General features: G+C 36.6%; 1 protein-coding gene across 4 annotated transcripts; it reads right to left on the reverse strand.

The window, feature by feature from the left end:
- Positions 1-1,890: 1,890 nt before the first annotated feature.
- On the reverse strand, positions 1,891-19,596 carry LOC117113895 (serine/arginine repetitive matrix protein 1-like). Of its 4 annotated transcripts, none has more exons than XM_033257385.1 (13): positions 19,528-19,596; positions 15,719-15,808; positions 14,553-14,675; positions 10,392-10,562; positions 10,049-10,203; positions 8,627-8,791; positions 8,159-8,296; positions 7,674-8,039; positions 7,093-7,366; positions 5,940-6,193; positions 4,454-5,240; positions 3,195-3,296; positions 1,891-2,328 (listed from the first exon to the last, which is right to left on the reverse strand). In XM_033257385.1, exons 1-13 carry the CDS (start codon positions 19,549-19,551, stop codon positions 2,221-2,223), a joined length of 2,757 nt encoding a protein of 918 aa, XP_033113276.1. In that variant the 5' UTR covers positions 19,552-19,596; the 3' UTR covers positions 1,891-2,220. The 4 variants fall into 4 exon arrangements, with proteins under 4 accessions (XP_033113276.1, XP_033113275.1, XP_033113277.1 ...); XM_033257384.1 differs by having other exon boundaries at positions 8,627-8,794; XM_033257386.1 differs by lacking the exons at positions 15,719-15,808; positions 19,528-19,596 and adding an exon at positions 11,662-11,799 and having other exon boundaries at positions 8,627-8,794.
- Between the last annotated feature and the right edge of the window lie 188 nt (positions 19,597-19,784).

The raw sequence follows: 19,784 nt of genomic DNA on the forward strand, positions 1-19,784 counted from the left end.
TGAACACTGTATAAGAATAATAGTTCATTTGAACCTGCCGATTTTTTTAATTCAGCCTAAACTCAGCAATTAAAAATACTATATTGCCTTGGTTCTTAATTTATTCCAAGTGCCAAAATATTTTTGGGGTTGATATAGTGATAGATAATTTTTGATTTGCGTTATGGACTTAAGGGGTAAGATAATGTGGCCGAAGCCCCATGCTGGCCGCAAAGACCCTCGAAGGCTTTTGGCAGTTCCAAATTCTAGGTGTGTTGCAGTACATTATTTATCATAATTACTGCAACCATAAAGATTGATTTAATAATATATGCCAAGAGAAGACGCTTCATTTTCCACTATTTTCTGCTTATTGATGATCTTATTTCTTCCTTGTGTTAAATCACAAAAACAAAAGTACAGTGGTGGATGAACCCTGTGTAAAGGAAAGTGACGAAAAAATCAGGGCTGCGGGGGCTGTAACTTGCAGGCTAATACAAACCAAATTTTCAGGGTTTTCCATTGGGGCCTGGGGCTGGCACCCCAAAATCCCCTATGTTAATTTGGCCCTGCAAAAAATACAACAGGTACTGTACTGGGTTTATAATATATCGTCTGATTTTTTTTTTTCTGTATGTGCTCAAACTCAATACTTTAAAAAAACTACGCCTTCCCATCGGCGGCACACCTCACGCGTAGCATAATGACTGTGTTCATGAAGGGCAATATTTAAAACAAATAATATAAACAATAACAAGGCAATGTACAAAACATGAAATTAAAAGGACTCTTATAGGCCTATAAAGAGCGAGATAAAATAACCAGAATTTTCAAGAGGGGAAGACCTTAAATTGGGATACCCTTCAGAAGTTGCGAAAGCTTTATACCGGCAATCTAAAAATCAAAATTTTCTGGGATTCACCCCTGAAGTAGTAAAGCGAAAATCGTCCCAGCAGTCGCATGTTTTTTTTGTATCTCCGTAACGAACTGTGTTGAGAAGAGCTCTATTTGACAGGGGTCCTGCCACCACAAAATTTGCATTCGTTGGGAACTGACGGTTGTAAGTAGCATGAGGAGGATGTGAAAAAGCCAAACAGTTAAAATTGTTGGCTCAGTACTGAGTTTTGGTTTTCACTTTATTGAAAAAAATATTCATCAAATGATTATTACTTTTTATAGTGTTATTTGTTATCAAATTTGTCCCAGGGGATATTGAAGACCATCATTTTATAATATACCACGCCAGCTCCCACCGACAACCCTCAAATGTTGGAGACAGAAATTTCATTATTTTGAATACTTCATCAATTTACATTGTTCTTCCTTAGGGTTAAGTTAACAGTTAAAACATGATTAGAATATTTCTGAGAAATTACAGTATTTAAAAAGAAGAAAAACTGAAAATTGTTATACACAAGAAGCAATAAGAAAGTTATTAAATCAAATTTTGGGAGGAATGCGAAGTTAAGAATTTATTGAATTGTGTGTATCTGGGGGAAGATTGTTGTCATTGTCAAGTGGGCTATTGCATCATTGATGCTCTTGTAATATGTAAACCTTGGTGAGGATATTTGAGCAGACCTTGCAAATGAATTTTACAAATACTAGGTAGGTCGTTTTTAGCAAATTATTGGATCACAGCAAAATCTGAAACCAGACCTTTAAAATCATGCCAATAAATAACATCTAGCTTTATTTTTACAGATAAGTATTTTGTGCAATTGGTTTACTGTGATGCACGGCTTTGGAAAAGTTGTAGGCCCTATTAATTGGTTGTCTAATAAGTTTCCATGTACACTGCTGCTGGAATTTACTGATTTCTACCATCAGATTTTGAAATCGTTGGGCAAAATGAAAATCCACACTAAAATGTTGTTTTGAAAACCATCTCTGGCGAAAGTAAACACTGTATTGAATGTTTTTTTCCCAATTTTAATTCAACAAAACACATCACTACTAATAAGCAAGTTTAGCGTCCTTTAACATTTTGTAAGATGTACCCAGAAGCCCAGTCGAGCTGCAAATTACATTTGACCTAAATATGATCATGATGACTATATGGGCACAAAAAACAAAACATTGATAGTGTGTACATAGCTCTAGGATATGCTGTACCAGCTAAACATTTTGAAAAAAAAAAAGTATTGTACAGTACACAGTATGATATCAATGCATTATTCACAAGGAAGTCTATTTCTTCCAACACTATATGAAAAGTTCACTGTTATAAGAATTTTAAAATTATGATGAATCATCATTTTGCTGCCTCGCTCGCTTCATCGACTGCAAGGCTTTCTCCCTTAGTTTCAATTCCAAATTTTCCAAATCATCGACCTCACTTTCAGATTCCTGAGGGAGAAAAAAACTTTGAATAAACACTTGGCATAACAGGTATAAAAATTGAAATTTTGTGTAGCACTATGAATTATAATCTATTCACGAAACTCTTTCACCCTGTGGGTGTTCTTACAAAAGGCTGTGGGGTACATAAATACAATTATTGTACTGTAAATGCGTTGTTTCATCAGATGCCTCTGAAATAGGTACCACACTATTGCAGGGAATATGGGACAATTTTTTTTTTTAAACCATTTTTTTACAGATTGAATAAATCGACGATTACACTAAAGATGAATTCAGATCTACAGCTGTGCTGGAGCTAATAATTCCCCAATAAAAACAAGTCTACATAGATTGGTATGAAAAATGAAGCCATGGGGACTGAAGGGCCCTGGTGGAGGCCAGGGGAGACAAAATTTTTTTTGGGGGGAGGGGGGAGAGTAGGGCCTGCACGCAGTAGCGGCTCTAGGATATATTTTCTAGGGGGGGCTAAGTTCTCTGACGGGGACTTGAGCTCGTGGGCTCGAGCTGGGAGAGGGGGTTCCCTCCCAAATCTGATTTTTTTTAAAGAATATCAACCTATAGATGGCTGAAAATGGCACTCGGACTGTGACAGACATGTGTTGGCTTGGTGTGGGCCTATTTTTATATGCTTTATGGTCTGAATGCCCGACGAGCTCTGTCCGGCAGCTAGGGCTTGACCTGCCCGGTGGGGGGCTTAAGCAACCCCGCTGGCGCCGCCACTGCCTGCACGGTGCAATTTTACTTTACACTAGAATGTATGTTGAAATCATCGGCATCGTAAGGGCTTGCAGATAAGGTATTGCTGGTATTGATTAAAAGTTATATTCCGCCACTTGTACTAATGTACTCACATTAGCTACTTGAGCTTTCTTGGATTTTTTATGCTTCTTGTGTTTTTTGTGCTTCTTATGTTTCTTGTGCTTCTTTTTATCTTTCTTCTTTTCTACTGCAGCCTGTAAAGAATGTTAACATTAATTTACAATAACATACATAGCAATGAGAAGACAAAACTTATCCTTTCCCCAGTATTATCTGATGAACGATAGTAAAAAAAAAAAAGAACGATAGTAAAAGTATTATCTGATGAACGATAGTAAAAAAAAAAAAAAAAGAACTATAGTAAAAAAAAAAAAAAATGATGATGGTAAAATCTTCATTCTGTCCAGTGAGGCACAGAACCCCTGGCAGGGTAGAAGCAATCATTTCACCCTTATAGGGAACACAGTTTTCAAGCTTTGCTCTTACATGGTCACACGACTTGTAGAAGTGGGTCCGAAACAAGGGGTAAATTGGGGATGCTGTCCCTGACTCCCCCCACCCTCCCTCACTGTTAAGGACGAGGGAAATAATAATAATAATATTTATTTGGCAATCATCATGTACAATTTAAGCCCGGAGTGAGAATAGGCACAAGCCCAAACAGATACTGCACTCACTCCACCTTATACAAAAATGAACTAACACCAATCAAGTTTTGTAATTATACAAAAACAAAAATATAAAAGCACTAAACAAAAAATTACAAACAAAATACAATAAAGCAAGCACCCAGAGCTGCCTATCCCTTAAGATTGATTTGGAATGCTTGTTGAGGAATCTCTGGTACCGCCACTGGTTAAGTTTAGTGTCCCCTCACTATATTCTTCAAATATTATACAGGTGGCCGAACACTAAAAAATACATTTTGATTCCAAAAATTTATTGCAGTCCACATTTCTTTGCCATTCTAAACAATATACTCTCTCCCCTTGACCCTCAACAGGGGTTTTACTTCGACAAGAAGCCCCTCAAGTTTTGGGGGTTTCATATCGGACTTGTTGCAACCCCTTGTCGGCATATTTCTTGAGCCACTACTTCATAAGGGTTGCCATCCCAAAAACAGCATCAGTGACCGAAAAAATTGACAAATGACTGTTTAATATATTCTTATTCTCCACATTGCAAGCTTTCAAATGATGGGTCATTTAATGGAATCGACTTACCATTGCCAAAGTTAAGAGTAAAAGTATTGTGGCTTGTACTAAAGTATATACTACTGCAACATTATGCTAATTACAGTACTCTGGTTTTGGAATGGCAAGCCTCATATGTTACGAATTACAATATTTACCTTTGGTGAAGCACTGCCTGCCTTGTTTTTCTTTACTTTTATTGGTGTTTGCTGAGAATCGTTTACATCTGAATCATTCTCATTCTGATCAGGACTACTAGAATCTCCATCTGGCGATGACATTTTCTGCCTCTTTTCAGGTACTTTCTCAACTCTCTTTTCACTAGCCTTCCTTTTTTTGTCTGATACTTTTGCTTTTTCAACAGAGAGGGAACGTTTCTTTTCAACAGGTGTAGGCTCTGGACTGCTGCTTGACTGCCTTTGTCTTGGCGGTGGTGATGGACTCCTATTTGTTTTTTTCATAGGAGATTGTGTCTTGTGTTGGTGTGGGCTGCTCTTTCGTCCAGACCCTGATTGTCTTTTTGGACTTTGTGTACGTCTGGATCTTTCTGGTGATTCTTGACGACGTTCTCGGTCATGTCTTCTTTGCGGTGATGGACTTCTGCGACGCCGGTCTGGAGAAGGACTTCTCCTGCGTCTGTCAGGTGAAGGACTCCTTCTGCGTCTGTCAGGTGAAGGACTCCTCCTGCGTCTGTCAGGTGAAGGACTCCTTCTGCGCCTGTCAGGTGAATGTCTTCGATTTCTATCTGGTGATGGACTCCGTCTAAAGTATGAATCCATGGGGCGCCTAGAACGCTGTATTATCGGGCTTCGACGTCTAGGTGGAGATCTGTACCTGTAAACCGGAGAACGCCTTGTCCTCACAGGGGAATACCTACGTCTTGGTGAAGGAGATCGCTTTCTTGGACTTGGTGTCCTACGTCTTCTAGGACTTCTTGAATGAGGCCTGAGGTATTAGAAATAACAAAATTGCTCAATTTTAGGGGAAAAAACGTGTAATCAGACGTCTGTCTATGGACAATTCCGCCAAACACACAATAACAATGAATACAATACAATAATAAATGTTAACTATAAGACACCAGATACACTGTTGGAAAATGCAATTTGTAGCTCACAAAAAAATTCACATCAAGAAATCTAATGGAAAACACAAAATCAATATGTAATTTTTCTCGATCTTGTGGAAATAAAGTTCATATATGCTCCCTCCACCATGAAAAAATTTAAATTTTCTTTAACTTTTATTACACCCTCCACTCCTCGGAAATCTCCAAAAATAAGATATATATATTTTTTCCTTAATTATATATATTTAAAGCATTTATCAATCTCATTACTACACTATTTAATTCATTAATAAAATTATATTTTTATTTTCTCCTCTGTCTAGATGGTTTTGGCAAAATCATTTTGCTAAATGATAAAACAAGATTTAATTTTTGTTTCTGCCCTGCTTTGATGTTTAAAAGTTTACTAACCTGGCCATCACGATAAAACTATAACGCCTTTTGAAAGTAATTTTATGCTGTTCTCAACATTTACAATTTTATAATACAGTAATACATAATGGGAATTTATTTAACACCAAAAACAAAAATACCCCCAACCCCTAGGAACAGTAAGTAAAAAGCCAAAAACTTACTCTTCTCGCCTTCTAGGAGGGCTCCTCCTTCGTCTAGGTGGTGAAGCAGATCGACTTGATGATTTCGATTTCCTTGCTCTACGGCTTTTTGCAGGTTTCTCGTCTTCACTATCTGAGGAGCTGCTTGATGAATGCCGTCTGTAAATCCTCTGTGGGAATCTGCTCTTTTTAGGAGATGGCACCTTGGATTTGTCAACTGAACTATCCGAGTCACTATCACTTTTTGTTTCTTTTTCAGCTACAGTTTCACTTGTCTGCATAAAGAAAACACAAAATCAATAGTAATTACAATTAGAAAATAAAAGATTAAATTGTTCAATTTTTTTTAAATCAAATTTTGAATCAATGTTCCAATAAAGAGTAGATTCAAACATCCTGTTTTAGCAGAAAAAAATCCTTAAATTGTTTACAATGCCAAATTAATGGTCGATACAAAGAATTAGGAAGAACAGGGAGCTTTCGATTGCACGACGACGGTCGTGTAATATAATGACGTCACTAAAAGTCATCTGCGCATGAAAGTACATTAAGTTCTTCTCGTCGCATGGATTCTAGGACGCAATTTGGCCAAATCTATGTATGCAGAGAAAGTAGGATGGTCACGCATGAGTGATTCCGTTCTAGCGTCACGTAAATCAAAAGCTCCCTACTGTTTACTTGTGGAATTGTAACTTGGTGAAAACATTAAAAGCTAATAACAAAAGCTAGAAAAAACTACAAATAGATTTCCGCTCGTCTGTTGATTGTGTAAACTGAGAGGATCATCATTAAAAACAACTGCACGCGCCCTATCACATTACATGCTTTATGAAATCGCATCAGCCAACCATTGTTGGTGCAGTATGTGCCAAGATTTAGCATTGAAATATATTGAAAATTATTCTAAATTGATTTATCGATTTATTGCATATTATGCAATACATTGAGAAATTTTTATTAATGGGAAATCAAAAAATACTAGCTCGGTCTCTGGTAGACTGACCTACATTCAAATTTGCAAGCCATTATTGGGACCTTAAGTGAAAGTAAAATCATAAGTTCAACTGTATAAATGGTTTTTCCATACATGAATTACTTAATTTAAACGTAAGCATTACAGTATCATTAAAACTGCGTGTTTACAAATCATATTTAAATAGGAATGATATTTTACTTTGGAAGCTGCTTGTTCTAACTTCTGCTTATAATGAGCTGGAGGGGGTGATGGAGACTTTTCTGCCAGCACTGGTTTAGGTTTTTCCACTTTTGGCTCATTCTTTGCACCTGCTGTTTGTGGAGTGCTAGAATCATCAGAATCAGAGGAGCTTGATGAGGGTTTCCTGTCTACAAACTTCTTTTTCGGCTTTGGAGTTGGCGATCGAGAGCTACTAGATGAAGAGTCGGAACGAGATGCTGAGGAGTCTGAATTTGATGGTGATCTACGACTTCTGCAGAAGAAAAAATATATTTATTAATAAATTAACTTATGTGTCCTATTTCAATTTTCACTGAGGCCTGGAGACCCGCAAAAGGGAGGATCAACATGTAACAGATGCATTGTCCCTTATCCCCACATTATGCTCATCTCCTTGAGCCTCGCATGAGGTGGGGCGCTAGCTGGGTTTGAATTGGGGTCCAAACAAGAAGTGAAAACGTTAACTCTCAACCAATCACTCACTAGAGGAACAATTTTGCAAAAAATTCACACTTCTCTCTATATCTACCATCATTATTATTCACCATTACATAACATACTTTCTAACTGGTGGTGACCGTTTCCTCCTTACGGGCGAAGGACTATCAGATGGGCTTCTAGCAGGCCTGCGACGTGGAGATGATCGCCTTCGTGGAGAAGGTGCTCGTCTACGTGGAGATGGGCTCCTCTTCCGTAATGGTGAAGGTCTCCTATGGGGAGAGCGCCTCCTTGGTGATGGCCTCCTTGGAGATGGAGATCGTCTTCTTGGCGACCTTCTTCTTGGTGGTGTACGTCTCCGTGGTGACCTTCTGGGAGATCGTCTTCTTGGTGGTGTTCTTGTCCGATATCGTGGAGATGACTTTCGACGACGAGGAGAAGGTCGTCTTGGGCTGCGAGATCTCCTGGATGATCTTCTTCTAGGCGATCTGTGAAAGAAAATCTTACAAAGTTATTTTACAATAATTTGCTTATTACCTGCAACTGATTTTCTACTTCAGTGAATAAGCGGTAATGATTAAAATTTAAAACATGTCTTCTGACTTACCTAGATCTTGTCCTACGTTTACGCCTATCACGACCTTTAGAGGAACTACGAGAGGAACTTGACGAACTTGAGCTGGGGCTTTTGCGCCTTCTGTTTCTTGTCCGTTTAGAGTTGTCATCATCACTGTCAGCATCTGATCTAAGTATCAAGCAACAAAGACTTTTTCAAAAATATGCAATTGGATATAATGTACATGTGCTATACATTGCTAATACCAACCAATGGAAGCAGTCAGCAATTGTTTTTACCGGATGACCTTCTCTGCACGAGCATAACAGTTTTTCCCAATACATGTTCTTGATTGTATTAAATAATGTTAAAAATTGTTTGTATATAATGTATTTTCACATTACTGTTCAAAAAAAAAGTTTATAATAATAGCAATATTTACAATTATTTAAATCACAGGTAAATATAGAAACAATATTTATCAATTTACATTTATATTTAAATAAGAATCGTTAATACCTGGCTTTTCTTTTTATCTGGCCAACAGGTGGTGGAGATGGACTTCCCTTTGCCTCATTCTTGGGAGAAGGTGGTGAGCGCGATCTCGACTTCTCTTTTCCATCGCCCTCTTCATCATATTTTTTTGGTGGATCCCAGTCCCACTTTGCTGGTCTTGGGGTTATTCTGCTGAGTGTAAACAAGACAAAATTGAACCACCAATCGATATACACCACAATATTTTGAAACACTGCTATGTTAAGTCAGGGTTTGAATTTCACAGCACCGACAGCAGTTGTATTAGAAAGGGCATTCCACTGCTGTTGTAAATCCCAGGCTTGACAGCAAGCTTTTTGCTATTGAGTAAGCTTATTGAGTTACCTGACCCAGCAATGGATGGATTGTACATTTATAGAATAGGCCTATTCTTACAACAATTTACGAAGCTTGTTGCTGTAGAAGAAGAATAAATTGGTTAATTGGCAACGGTCCACATAATGCAGGGGTACCAAGTCTCCCAGAAGTGGTGGGAGTTTCCTGGAAGCCCTCCCGCCAGCAAGCAAGAATCTCCCGGAAAGTAACCCATCTCCGCAAATTCACGATATTTGCATGTTTCTACCAAATCTTAATACTGTATTATTAGTTGGCTCCTGGATGTCAGTGCCAATGGGTATTACCATCCACAGCAGGCTTATGCTGTTAACCTGCGTGTGGTGACCCGGCTACAACTGTTCCAGTCAACTGAAAACAGCAACTAGAATCCATTATATGAGATTATTCGCTAAAGGAAGCTACATTAAGACCTCTGTAGCTCCTGTGATTAAGGATTCACACAAACGAACCATCCACAGCAGAATATATTTAGATGTGTTAAGAAAGCTCATTTAAACAGATTTCCTAGATGTGAATTCTTCCAACTTGGGACGCCTGCATAATGTAACTATTAGCACTGGTACTTTTACCACAAACTCTCCTACAGAACGTTACTTTATTGTATGATATTCAGCTTTTGTTTCTTCTAAATCTAAATTAATAAAACTCGTCTGGGAGCATCATGCACATTTAAGTGAGACTTGTGGTCTGTCAGGTTGTATGAGTTGCAAGAATTAATACCACCTCATGCACATTTAAGTGAGACTTGTGGTCTGTCAGGTTGTATGAGTTGCAAGAATTAATACCACCTCAACATACAAAAATACTAAACCATTAAATATTCTAACATAACAAAAAAAAAAACAATGAGAAAAAACAAAGCAATTAACTAAAGGCAGAGGAATCATTTAAACTGCTCCTTTTTCTGGCATGTTCATGCCCAGGTGAGCTCTGGAGGCAATGGCACCTGACTAGTTTAAACTGATAGCTATTTATATCACATCAGAATGGGCAAATTAGTAGAATGTTGCCAAAATGTTGAAAAGACAAACAACTGATTAAATAGCTTACTTTTGTGGTGATTTAGATTCTGCGTCATCACCATTTGCATTTGCTTTATCATCATCATCTTTTTTCTCATCATCATTTTCTTTTAACTTTTTATGCCTTTCTTTCTCCTTGTCTTGCTGTCTTTTTAATCCTGCCTGAATCTGTTCTTGTTCCATCTGAGCATAAAAAACAAAAGCCTTAACTTTAAGGTTGATATCATTCATTATTTTGTAAAATATGACTTAAGTTAGCAAAATCGAAGACTTTTCAATTATTTTGATGTAAATTTAACCATATAACAATGAAAACATCAACAGTTCATAAAAACATCAGTCTTTTTACAAAGTAATATTATAATATCTACCTGTCTTTTTTTTATCTCTTCTTTCTTTTGTTCCAGGAAGGCAGCTGGTATACCAGCGATGTTCTCCTGTGCACTCAGCAACAATTCCCAAAGGGCTTCCATGAACTTGTTCGCATTCTTTGCATTTAAAAACCCAGTCAAATTAATCTGCATAGTTTTTGGGTTTGGAACCTGGACAAAAAGATAGAAGGAATGTTAAATATTGCCATGTAAATTCAGTGATCTGAATACTCTTAGCGCATTGAGGCAATTTTATTGTGGAAGGCGCTTTAAATAATATACAGTACTACCACTACCATACTTCCAAGCCAATGAAAGGAACCAACCCACCAAAAATAGGTTTGAATTATATAATTTTAATCCTATAGTATAAGGAATACAGGGATTTCTAATGTAGATTTATAAATTGTTAATGTCCAACGACATCATAGAGTGAAGACCTGCTCTAAAGTAAATGACCAAGTTTGTATACATTCAAACCTCTCATTTATGTACACCTTAGGACAAAGTAGTTATTTAATAAATCAGAATCAGATGTCAACACAAGCAAACGATTGATCTCGTTCAACACAGTGAAAATGGAATAAATATATTTTAAAAGTTTTTGGAATATGTTGTTATTAGGAGTATTCTAAATCAGAGGTTTAACTGTCGTGGCACTTACCTTGACTGCCGGGGCATCACCAGAGAGAATGTTTTGACCGATCTAACTACTTTATATCAACCCTCATTGGTGCATCATGACTGTGTTTTATTGGTAAATATATAATTTTCTTAATGTGTTCTTAAGGATATAAACCAATTCATCGCTCAACGAATCTGCCACGTTGGACATCGCTTAGCGCATCTCTTGCTAAAATATAAATATCTTTCCTTCAACATGATACACCAAAAAGATTAACACATAGAAAGAAGATGTGTAAACTTTTGTTTATTTGTTATGATTAATGGATGACATAGACATGGTTTCCTATTACTGAATTTTTCCCATTAAAGATATTTTGTTCCTCAAGAACTGAGATTATATCTTTAGAAATCCTCTTTACTTGGTGAAGTAATCACTATACAGCTGAAATTGGCTAAATTGGACGATAATCAGCTGGACGGTTTTCATTAGCTCATAATTCGTGCTGGATGATATGGAAGGATTTTAATAATAATTAACAACCGACAACTACCAGTCAGTTCACATATTCTACAACATTTACCAGTAATTACCAGTATAGTATCTACACCTCATAAGTCATGCACTGACACATATTATCCTCACATAATGTACAAACCACTCAGCGTTATTCATGGAACGAAAGAGATGCGTGGACATCCGTGCTTAAATAGGCTGGTGCCGTGCCTCAGGTGGTAGTGCGCGTGTGGCAGCATTTTCCCTGAGATTATTTTAACATTTTATCTGCATCGGGAGATGAAACAGTGGTAATCAGTGGCATTGTCGACAATTTAAAAATATTAATTATTTCGTAAGTTTAATTTGGTATCATTCATTACTTCTGTATTTTTCAATTATGAAATTAGTTTCTAAACATTGAATTTGAAATATGCAATAATTTAATTATATTTCAAATTAAAATTTAACGTAATTGCGATTGCTTAGAAGGGGGTTCTAAGTATTCTTGGCAGCTTTATTCCAGTTTAGGTAAATTTTAGCTATTATTTTATAAAATATATTCAATATAATTATTCTCTAATTGTCAGCCAAATCTTTGGAAAAAGAAATTAAATTGATATAATTAATTACAATGCATTGAGGTGATAGCTCTTTAAGTTATTCAATGCATTTATTGTTGACATTTTCATCTAAAAAATAATAATTGAAAAATATCTGAACCTGTAAGAAAATATACAATCAACAGTACACTGATAATGTTGGAAGAAATGGATTTTTGTTGTTAATTATCTAAGGCTTACCTTGTATGAGATATCAATGAACCAAAAAAACAAAAAAAATTATTACCAGGAACAAATGAACCAAAGCAGAAGCTAGAATTCTATTACAAGTCTTTACTAAATCACTTACTAAAGCCTGGTTTTTATAAATATAATTTAACTACAGATAGTGAAACTAGAAGGTCTACCAATTTGTCGCTCACATCACAAACTACTAAACACAAATCAATGAAAGTAGATTGTATTAGTTCTTGAAAACAAAGAAGTTAAATTAAGCGTGTATTGGTTGTCAAGCAATTTTGTATTCTTTACCACACCAAAGTAGTGTAACAACAGCGTGTTTTTTAACACACATTATTGTTTTCACAAACTAACACTATCTATTTTTATGTGTTAGTATGAGATTTTTGCAACAAATTAATCTTGGATATTGCATACATAGACATTGCCATTTGCTTCATGTTGGGATTCAGAGAGCTAACTTAAGTTTTTTTGCAAGTTTATTTAAATGCCTTGAACATATATCGCCAATTTATCCATATACAGTATTAAAGTTAATGGGAAACTTGCACAACTGCAAGACAGTATTTTTTGCATGAAGGACAGGATATTACCAAAGCTGTAATATTGGTTACATGGAATCCAGTCTATTGCCAATTTATTCATATACAGAAATTTAATGGAAAACTAGCACAACTGCAAAAGACAGCATTTTTTTGCATGGAGGACAGGATATTACTACAGCTATAGTATTGGTTACATGGAAACCAGTCCATTGCCAATTTATAGATATACAGTAATCTAATGGAAAACTTGCACAACTGCAAAAGACAGTATTTTTTGCATGGAGGACAGGATATTACCATAAGCTTTAGTATTGGTTACATGAAAACCAGTCTTTTCTCAAAAAACAAATCTTGCTATTATCATTTACACCAATGTTCTTTTGCAGTCGCTGATTGACAGGGTACAGTACTGTTTATTAAGAACACTGCACCTAATGATTATTGGACATTTAGTCCACATGAGCTGGGGTGGTAGGCCAGACATCAGCATCTTCTTGAAGATTGTTCTGCTTGGGTTTTTTTTTATTAAGTTTACTTTACAAGCGGTTATTCAAAATAAACAAATCATTGGTGATGTTGGTAGTCTATGAGTGGATACTTGCCTGGATAAACCGACTAACAGGTCTCAAGCTGAGTGTCATACCTGTTATACCACGGAGACCTACTAGTCAGTTTATCCAGTTAAGTATTCACAAAGTAGATCAAGATGCTTTATTCATCTGGATGTGGTATGTCTTTTTACCTACGTCTTCATATGTTATGCCATACTAGCAATGTTTATGCTGTATAGCATGGCAATATCATCCATGAACGTCACTCCACTCAGTGTAGTTTCTTACCTTTATTGTATTGCTGCCATATGTTAATCATTTAATCAGTTTCACGATCTGTCGTCCTAATTTTTAGTTGGTTCAGATTTAATTAATTCATCCTTCTACTACACCTGTTTCAATTGAATTCACCATCCTGTGATTGGCTGTTATGTAGCACAAAGCCTCACTTCCGCTGTTACACCTAACAACTAGCATGTATTGTGCATTTGGGTGTAATGATAGATGTCAGACCAGCCACACCTTTTTTGTTTCTGTTTCAAGGAATTTGGTAGTTTGTATGCATTATTAAAGACTATTACAATACACTAATCAACACCATCCTACCTTGTTATCAGGTTTACACAACAACGAATTAAGAGCACTAACATTTACAAATCTTTAATAGAATATACTTTTATATTTAATAGAATATTCAGATACAGGGTAGTAGCACATAATCCCATGCACACTGAAACAAAAGTTTCATATCTAATTGGAAGAATTATTATACTGTATCTGTGATTTGCATTTCCTGAAACCAAAACATTGAAACATTTTGAGCTTACCTCATGTATCCAACTGTACAGAAGCATACCACATTGTTATTCTTATAGTGGCAGAAAATGTTCTCAGACAAATATCCATTTCTTCATGAATTGTAAAACAAATAAATATTAAAAATTTGCTTTTTTAGAATACAAGATAATGTATTTAATTATTATGAAAAACTGGTTGGTAAAACCTGGTAATAATTTCAATTTTAGTATTATAAATTTTGCAACAGTATCAGTGCTAAATAGCTATAAAATTAACTATAAAAAAACTTTAATGAATAATAAAAAACTTGGTATTTCGAATACAAGTTAAAAATTATACTTTACCTCCTCTTCTAACTGATTAAATATGAAGCCAATGAGAACCTCGTCTTCAACATCAAGAATTTCTGTAATTTTTCTTGTTATCCATGGCTTGATTGTGTCCAAGTTCACCTTGCTCATTAGCACCTATCCAGTAATTAGAAAATGATTAGAAAATGAACAAAATGTTAAATAATAAACCTTCTATAAATGATTTGAATGTACAAACTTAAACAGCACAAGCTAAACTGGATTTATTTTCACAAACACAAATTACTTTTATCGTGTTTGCTCATGTGAGCAATGAACTATTAATAACAAAAACATTTTTATAATACTGTAGGAGGTGAATTATTTTCCCATCCATGTGATTTAAAAAAAGATGGGCCATTTATTTTATCTCTGACCTCTTTATGAAGAGTTCAAACATACAATGTATGTTCACACTGTTAAGATAAATAGTTAAGATTCACCAATATATATGTGTCACATGACATGATCATACCCATATCAGTGGAGGGCCCCTCCTAAATTTTTCAAAAAAAAAAAAAAAAATTGAGGAAAAAAGGAAAAATTCTACTCAAATTTTGAATATAAGAGCACCGTTTCTGGTGCATAACCATACATCTTCTTACCTCAGCCCCAACCATGGTGGGGCTGAGGTAGTATAGACCCTTCATCTGTCCCTCTCTGGGCCCCCTCTATTTAAAATTCCTGGATCCACCACTGCATATAATGGCCAAATCACAGATAGTTTATTGCAACAAAGTGTTGACAGAGCATTATGTACAGTAGGATTTGCAGGGTTGTAGCTTGTGAAAACTAAGTGAGGGTGATAGACATTTTGAGGGTGGGTGTGTGATCACATTGGTAAACTCTAAATAATAAGAGTGCATTTTAAGGATGGAAAAGTGGGTAAATAACGGTGGGTGGAAGAGCCATGAAATTAGATTTAGACTGGGTGGAAAACGTCAAGGCTGGATGGCCCCGCCCACCTAAGCTACATCCCTGGGTTTGGGACACATACTCATTGAAAGTTTTGCACTTTACACAAGCAAACTTGCTTGTGAAAGGTGAAAGGTGAAAAGGCAGTGGCCCAAAAAAGGCAGAATGAGGTGAATAGATTTTTTTTTCTATTTTTCCTTATTTTTTGCCCTAATATCATTACATAACAGAATAAAATATCTTACTCTCTTCTCTAAAATATCGGAAAACTTCATCTGCTTCATTAACTTTTTCTGTTTGTTTGCAAAACGATTATCTTGATCAGCACTTGTGCCCTGGTGAAAAAAAAAAAACTTTGGTTTTTAAATTCTATTTTTATTAAGCTACCAGCAACCAATGTAACTATCGAAATACTGTAGAGGCATAAGACATGATAATTTATACCGTTAGACTCTGGTATGCATTCCCACCCCCNTGATTTACGATCGCTTGGTTAAAATGGCTGTCTCTTATACACATCTAGATGTGTAATTTGGATCCGTGCTGCACAACATTGTTAAAAACTAAATGGATTTGTGTGGAAAATCGCTAGGAAAATATGTGCACAGTAATACACTGGTTTATACTGAGATAGGCCAAGGCCTAATTTTCGAAAAAAGTCTGCACAAAAATCAGCTGTTATTTTCTGAAATGCACAATGGATTTCTTGGCCAATTTTTGCACAGAGGATAATTTTCCATGCAGACCTTATTTGACAGTCTGAAAATTCTGTCCATTTTATCCGCAAAAGAGTTTAGCACAATGTATACCTAGGCCTATTTCTAAGTAACAGCTTGATAATCAGTAAATATGGGCGGAGTTGTTTGGTTAGTATTTGCTCTACCTACAAGGCCTATCTAAGGCCTAGGTTCTACTTACTAGCATAACTCATCTACGAAGAAATGCCTAGGCCTAGGGTAAGTCGCTGATTTTTGACATACCCGGTTAAAACTACGTAATTTTTGGACTTTTGGACAATAGAATTACAGGAATCTAATTTTAACAGATGCATGTAACTCATACTTTCCAACTACAAAATCATAAAATTAAATTGCATCCTGCCTGTAAAATGAAATCATTCTTTTGCAGATTTTACACTAGTTTTCGACACCCCTCGGAAGTCTTAGCCCAGCTTTCGACCATCAGTTTTCGACAGTCAGTGCTATTTTCGCAATTTTTATCTTTTGGAAATACAAATTTATTCGCCTAACTATAAAAGAAATGTTAAATAATAGTTAATTTCAAACTGTTTCACTGTAAACTATCTTTTTACTATAATGAAAGTATATAAATTTAGACCAGTTTGTGATCGCATGTCTTACAAAATGTAGGGAAAAATGCCTACTTTGCCATTTTGGTTTTAGGATACTTTCTATAATTTCATATTAACGATAGGATGTCGAATAATAACCCTAACCTTTGTTCTGTGACCTAACCTCTCTCTTCTTATTTGCTACTGTAAGCCATGTGACAGCAGCCATGTTTTGATCAACGTTTTTAGAATCAAATTTTCTTTCGGATAAATATAAACTTGGAATAGATTTTTCCACTCCAAGGTAATTAATTTTAGATGTAATATGACAACATATTCTTATTCTCCCTTGGGAATATCGTATTTCATAAAAAGTTTAATTCATAATTTTTTTTTTAAAGTTGTTTTTTGAGGACAGTTTTTGTTCGAGGGTCAGTGCTTCATACTGTTTACATCGTAAAACAATATCATTTTACCAGTGGCATAGAAATGGATAATTAGAAAATCTTATTAAATCTGGGGGTCGGGAATTGGGGGAAGGGGGAGGCGCGAAAACTAACGTAGGTCGAAAATTAGCGACTTACCCTGGCCTACTACTAGTTCTTGTCTAATACCTCTTTTACACTGCCAAATCCCGGGTGCATTTCCCATTCACATCGAACGAAAAAGTCCGGGTTGATCCCGAGTTGCTCCCATTTTACACTGGCAACGAACTCGGGTTCAAATACCGCCCTCAGTTTTTGTTGCAATGGTGATCAAAGATCTTATAAACACAAGATAGCGTTCTCCGGGATTTACGCGTGCAAATTCTGTAATAAGGCATGAATGGCGCCCTCTTGCTAAATTGGAAACTTTTGACCCTTGACCGCTCTGATCTGACCATACACTGTGAACAGGGAACAGGAACCATCTCAGATCCATGGCAACAGATAGGACGCCCTCTTCCAAAACTTATTACTTTTTCTCTTCGGTAATAGCGCATGAATGGCGCCCTCTTGCTAAATGGGAAACTTTTGAACCTTGACCGACGCTTCTATTTGTTGCGCGTAAATCGCGGAGAACGCTATCTTGTGTTTATAAGATCTTTGATGGTGATTATCACTTTGCTAGAGTTCCTCGTCGTCATAAAGCCACAAATTGTCAATTATTAAAGCAATGTACTTGCAGATTGTTTTTAAATTATGCGAATTAAATCAGCAGTTTTGATATCAAGTCTATACTGCAGCGTAGAGGGTTTAATTTGACAAGTGTCTAGGTCTAGCCCGTTGTAGTAGGCAAAGTATAGGCCTATCTGACCACGCTGCGGTAGGCGCCCGGTAAGGACTAATTCCGGAATCAAATTCGGTGCTGTTTACACTGGCGACTCCGGAATGCACCCAGGTTGTCCTACGCTGAATGTGTCCCGCACGTAACTCCCTGAATGTTTGAAAACCTGAGTAAGACTTTTTGACATTTACACTAACCACAACTTGGGAGATTTTAAGCCGGGTATTGGAAAATCCCAGGTTATGTCTGGAATTTTGCTTGCAGTGTAAAAGGGGTATTTAAAATTTTAGTAACAACTTGATAAGGCCAAGTAAAAAAAAAAACATGTTTCACGTCCGGCTTTTTTTTTAAATTGAGGAAGCGGCCTTTTTTATTTTTTATTTTTCAAAATGGCCGCCATTCTACAGACTTGTTGACATTTCCCGTCTAGTTTTGTTCAACATATAAAATTTAGGAATCATTGTTACTGTATACAATCGGAATGTTCCCGATGTTACGTCTCAGACGTCTTCACATGAAACTATTCCATACAATCTGACATAGAGGGCCAGTATAGCGGGAAATTCCAGAATTCATCGGAAATCATCGGCCGTATTCGATTGGGACTTTCGTGCTCTGCTCAACGGAAACTGCTCAACGAAGTTAACGCTCAGAATTTATCGTTGAGTTTTCTACTCAACGGGATAACATACTCAACATATAGTCCCAATCGAATACGGCAATTGTATGCATGACAAACGCACTCTAGTGAAGTGAACTCGAGTTTTGCCGCCTTACGCCCAGAGTAGGCGACGGCCTAGCCTAGAGATATCGGGCTAGCCTAGGCCTAGCCTAGGTAGAGATATTGGGCTAGCCTAGGCATAGCTTTACTATACGAAAGGTTAGACGAAGATATTGCACTATTTTAGGCTAGGGTATATTTTAGGCCAGGGTATTTATTTTCCAACATTTAATTCTAAATTTTCGATATATTTTTTCTTTATTTTCATGAATTTTCCAAAAATAAAAAAATAAAAAAAAAATCAAGGCGGGCGAAAAAAACGATACGGGCGGGGACGCGAAACATGTTTTTTTTTTTATTTGGCCTAATCAGTAAACTAAATATGGCCCTATGGGCGGAGTTGTTTGGTTAGTATTCGCTCTACCTACAAACAAGGACTAACTAAGGCTTAGGTACTACTTAGCATAACTTATCTACGAAAAAATGCTCTCTCAGAGGAGCCCTGCCAAGAATGTTATTCATTATTGTTAGGCCTGGTGGTGTATCCACCGTCCATGCCACCACCTCGTTGTGCAGGTCATCAATTCACGCGTGGATCGTCGGGCTCTGCAGCTCAGGGATTTTTAGCAGCCTAAATACACTCAAAAACATGCTTTACCGACAGATACTACTAACTAAATTATATCATGCTTAAGCCTGATTATCAACACATGATTATGTTGCTCATTTTATCAAAATAACGTAAGATTACAAGTGAAATATGGTAATATACTAACTCTGAAAAACCCTGCATCAGCCATTGCTTGGTCCTCCTGTTGATCGCCGATACTACGTTCGGAATCGTTCGGGGAACCTGTCGATCTCTACCGGCGTGGCGCGTCATATCCGGTCCAGGGGGTGAAACTTATGGAACGCCGTTACTGCCTTTGGTGGCTCTTTTCCGTTCGGCGCATTTGCTATTCGGCCCTTTTAACATTACGTTCGGTGCTTTTACATTACGTTCGGTGCTTTTTACATTACGTTCGGTGCTTTT

The sequence above is a fragment of the Anneissia japonica genome, unplaced genomic scaffold, assembly GCF_011630105.1.
Source record: "Anneissia japonica isolate Jap-2015-1 unplaced genomic scaffold, ASM1163010v1 scaffold1417_len1240632_cov203, whole genome shotgun sequence".
Classification (NCBI taxonomy): domain Eukaryota; kingdom Metazoa; phylum Echinodermata; class Crinoidea; order Comatulida; family Comatulidae; genus Anneissia; species Anneissia japonica.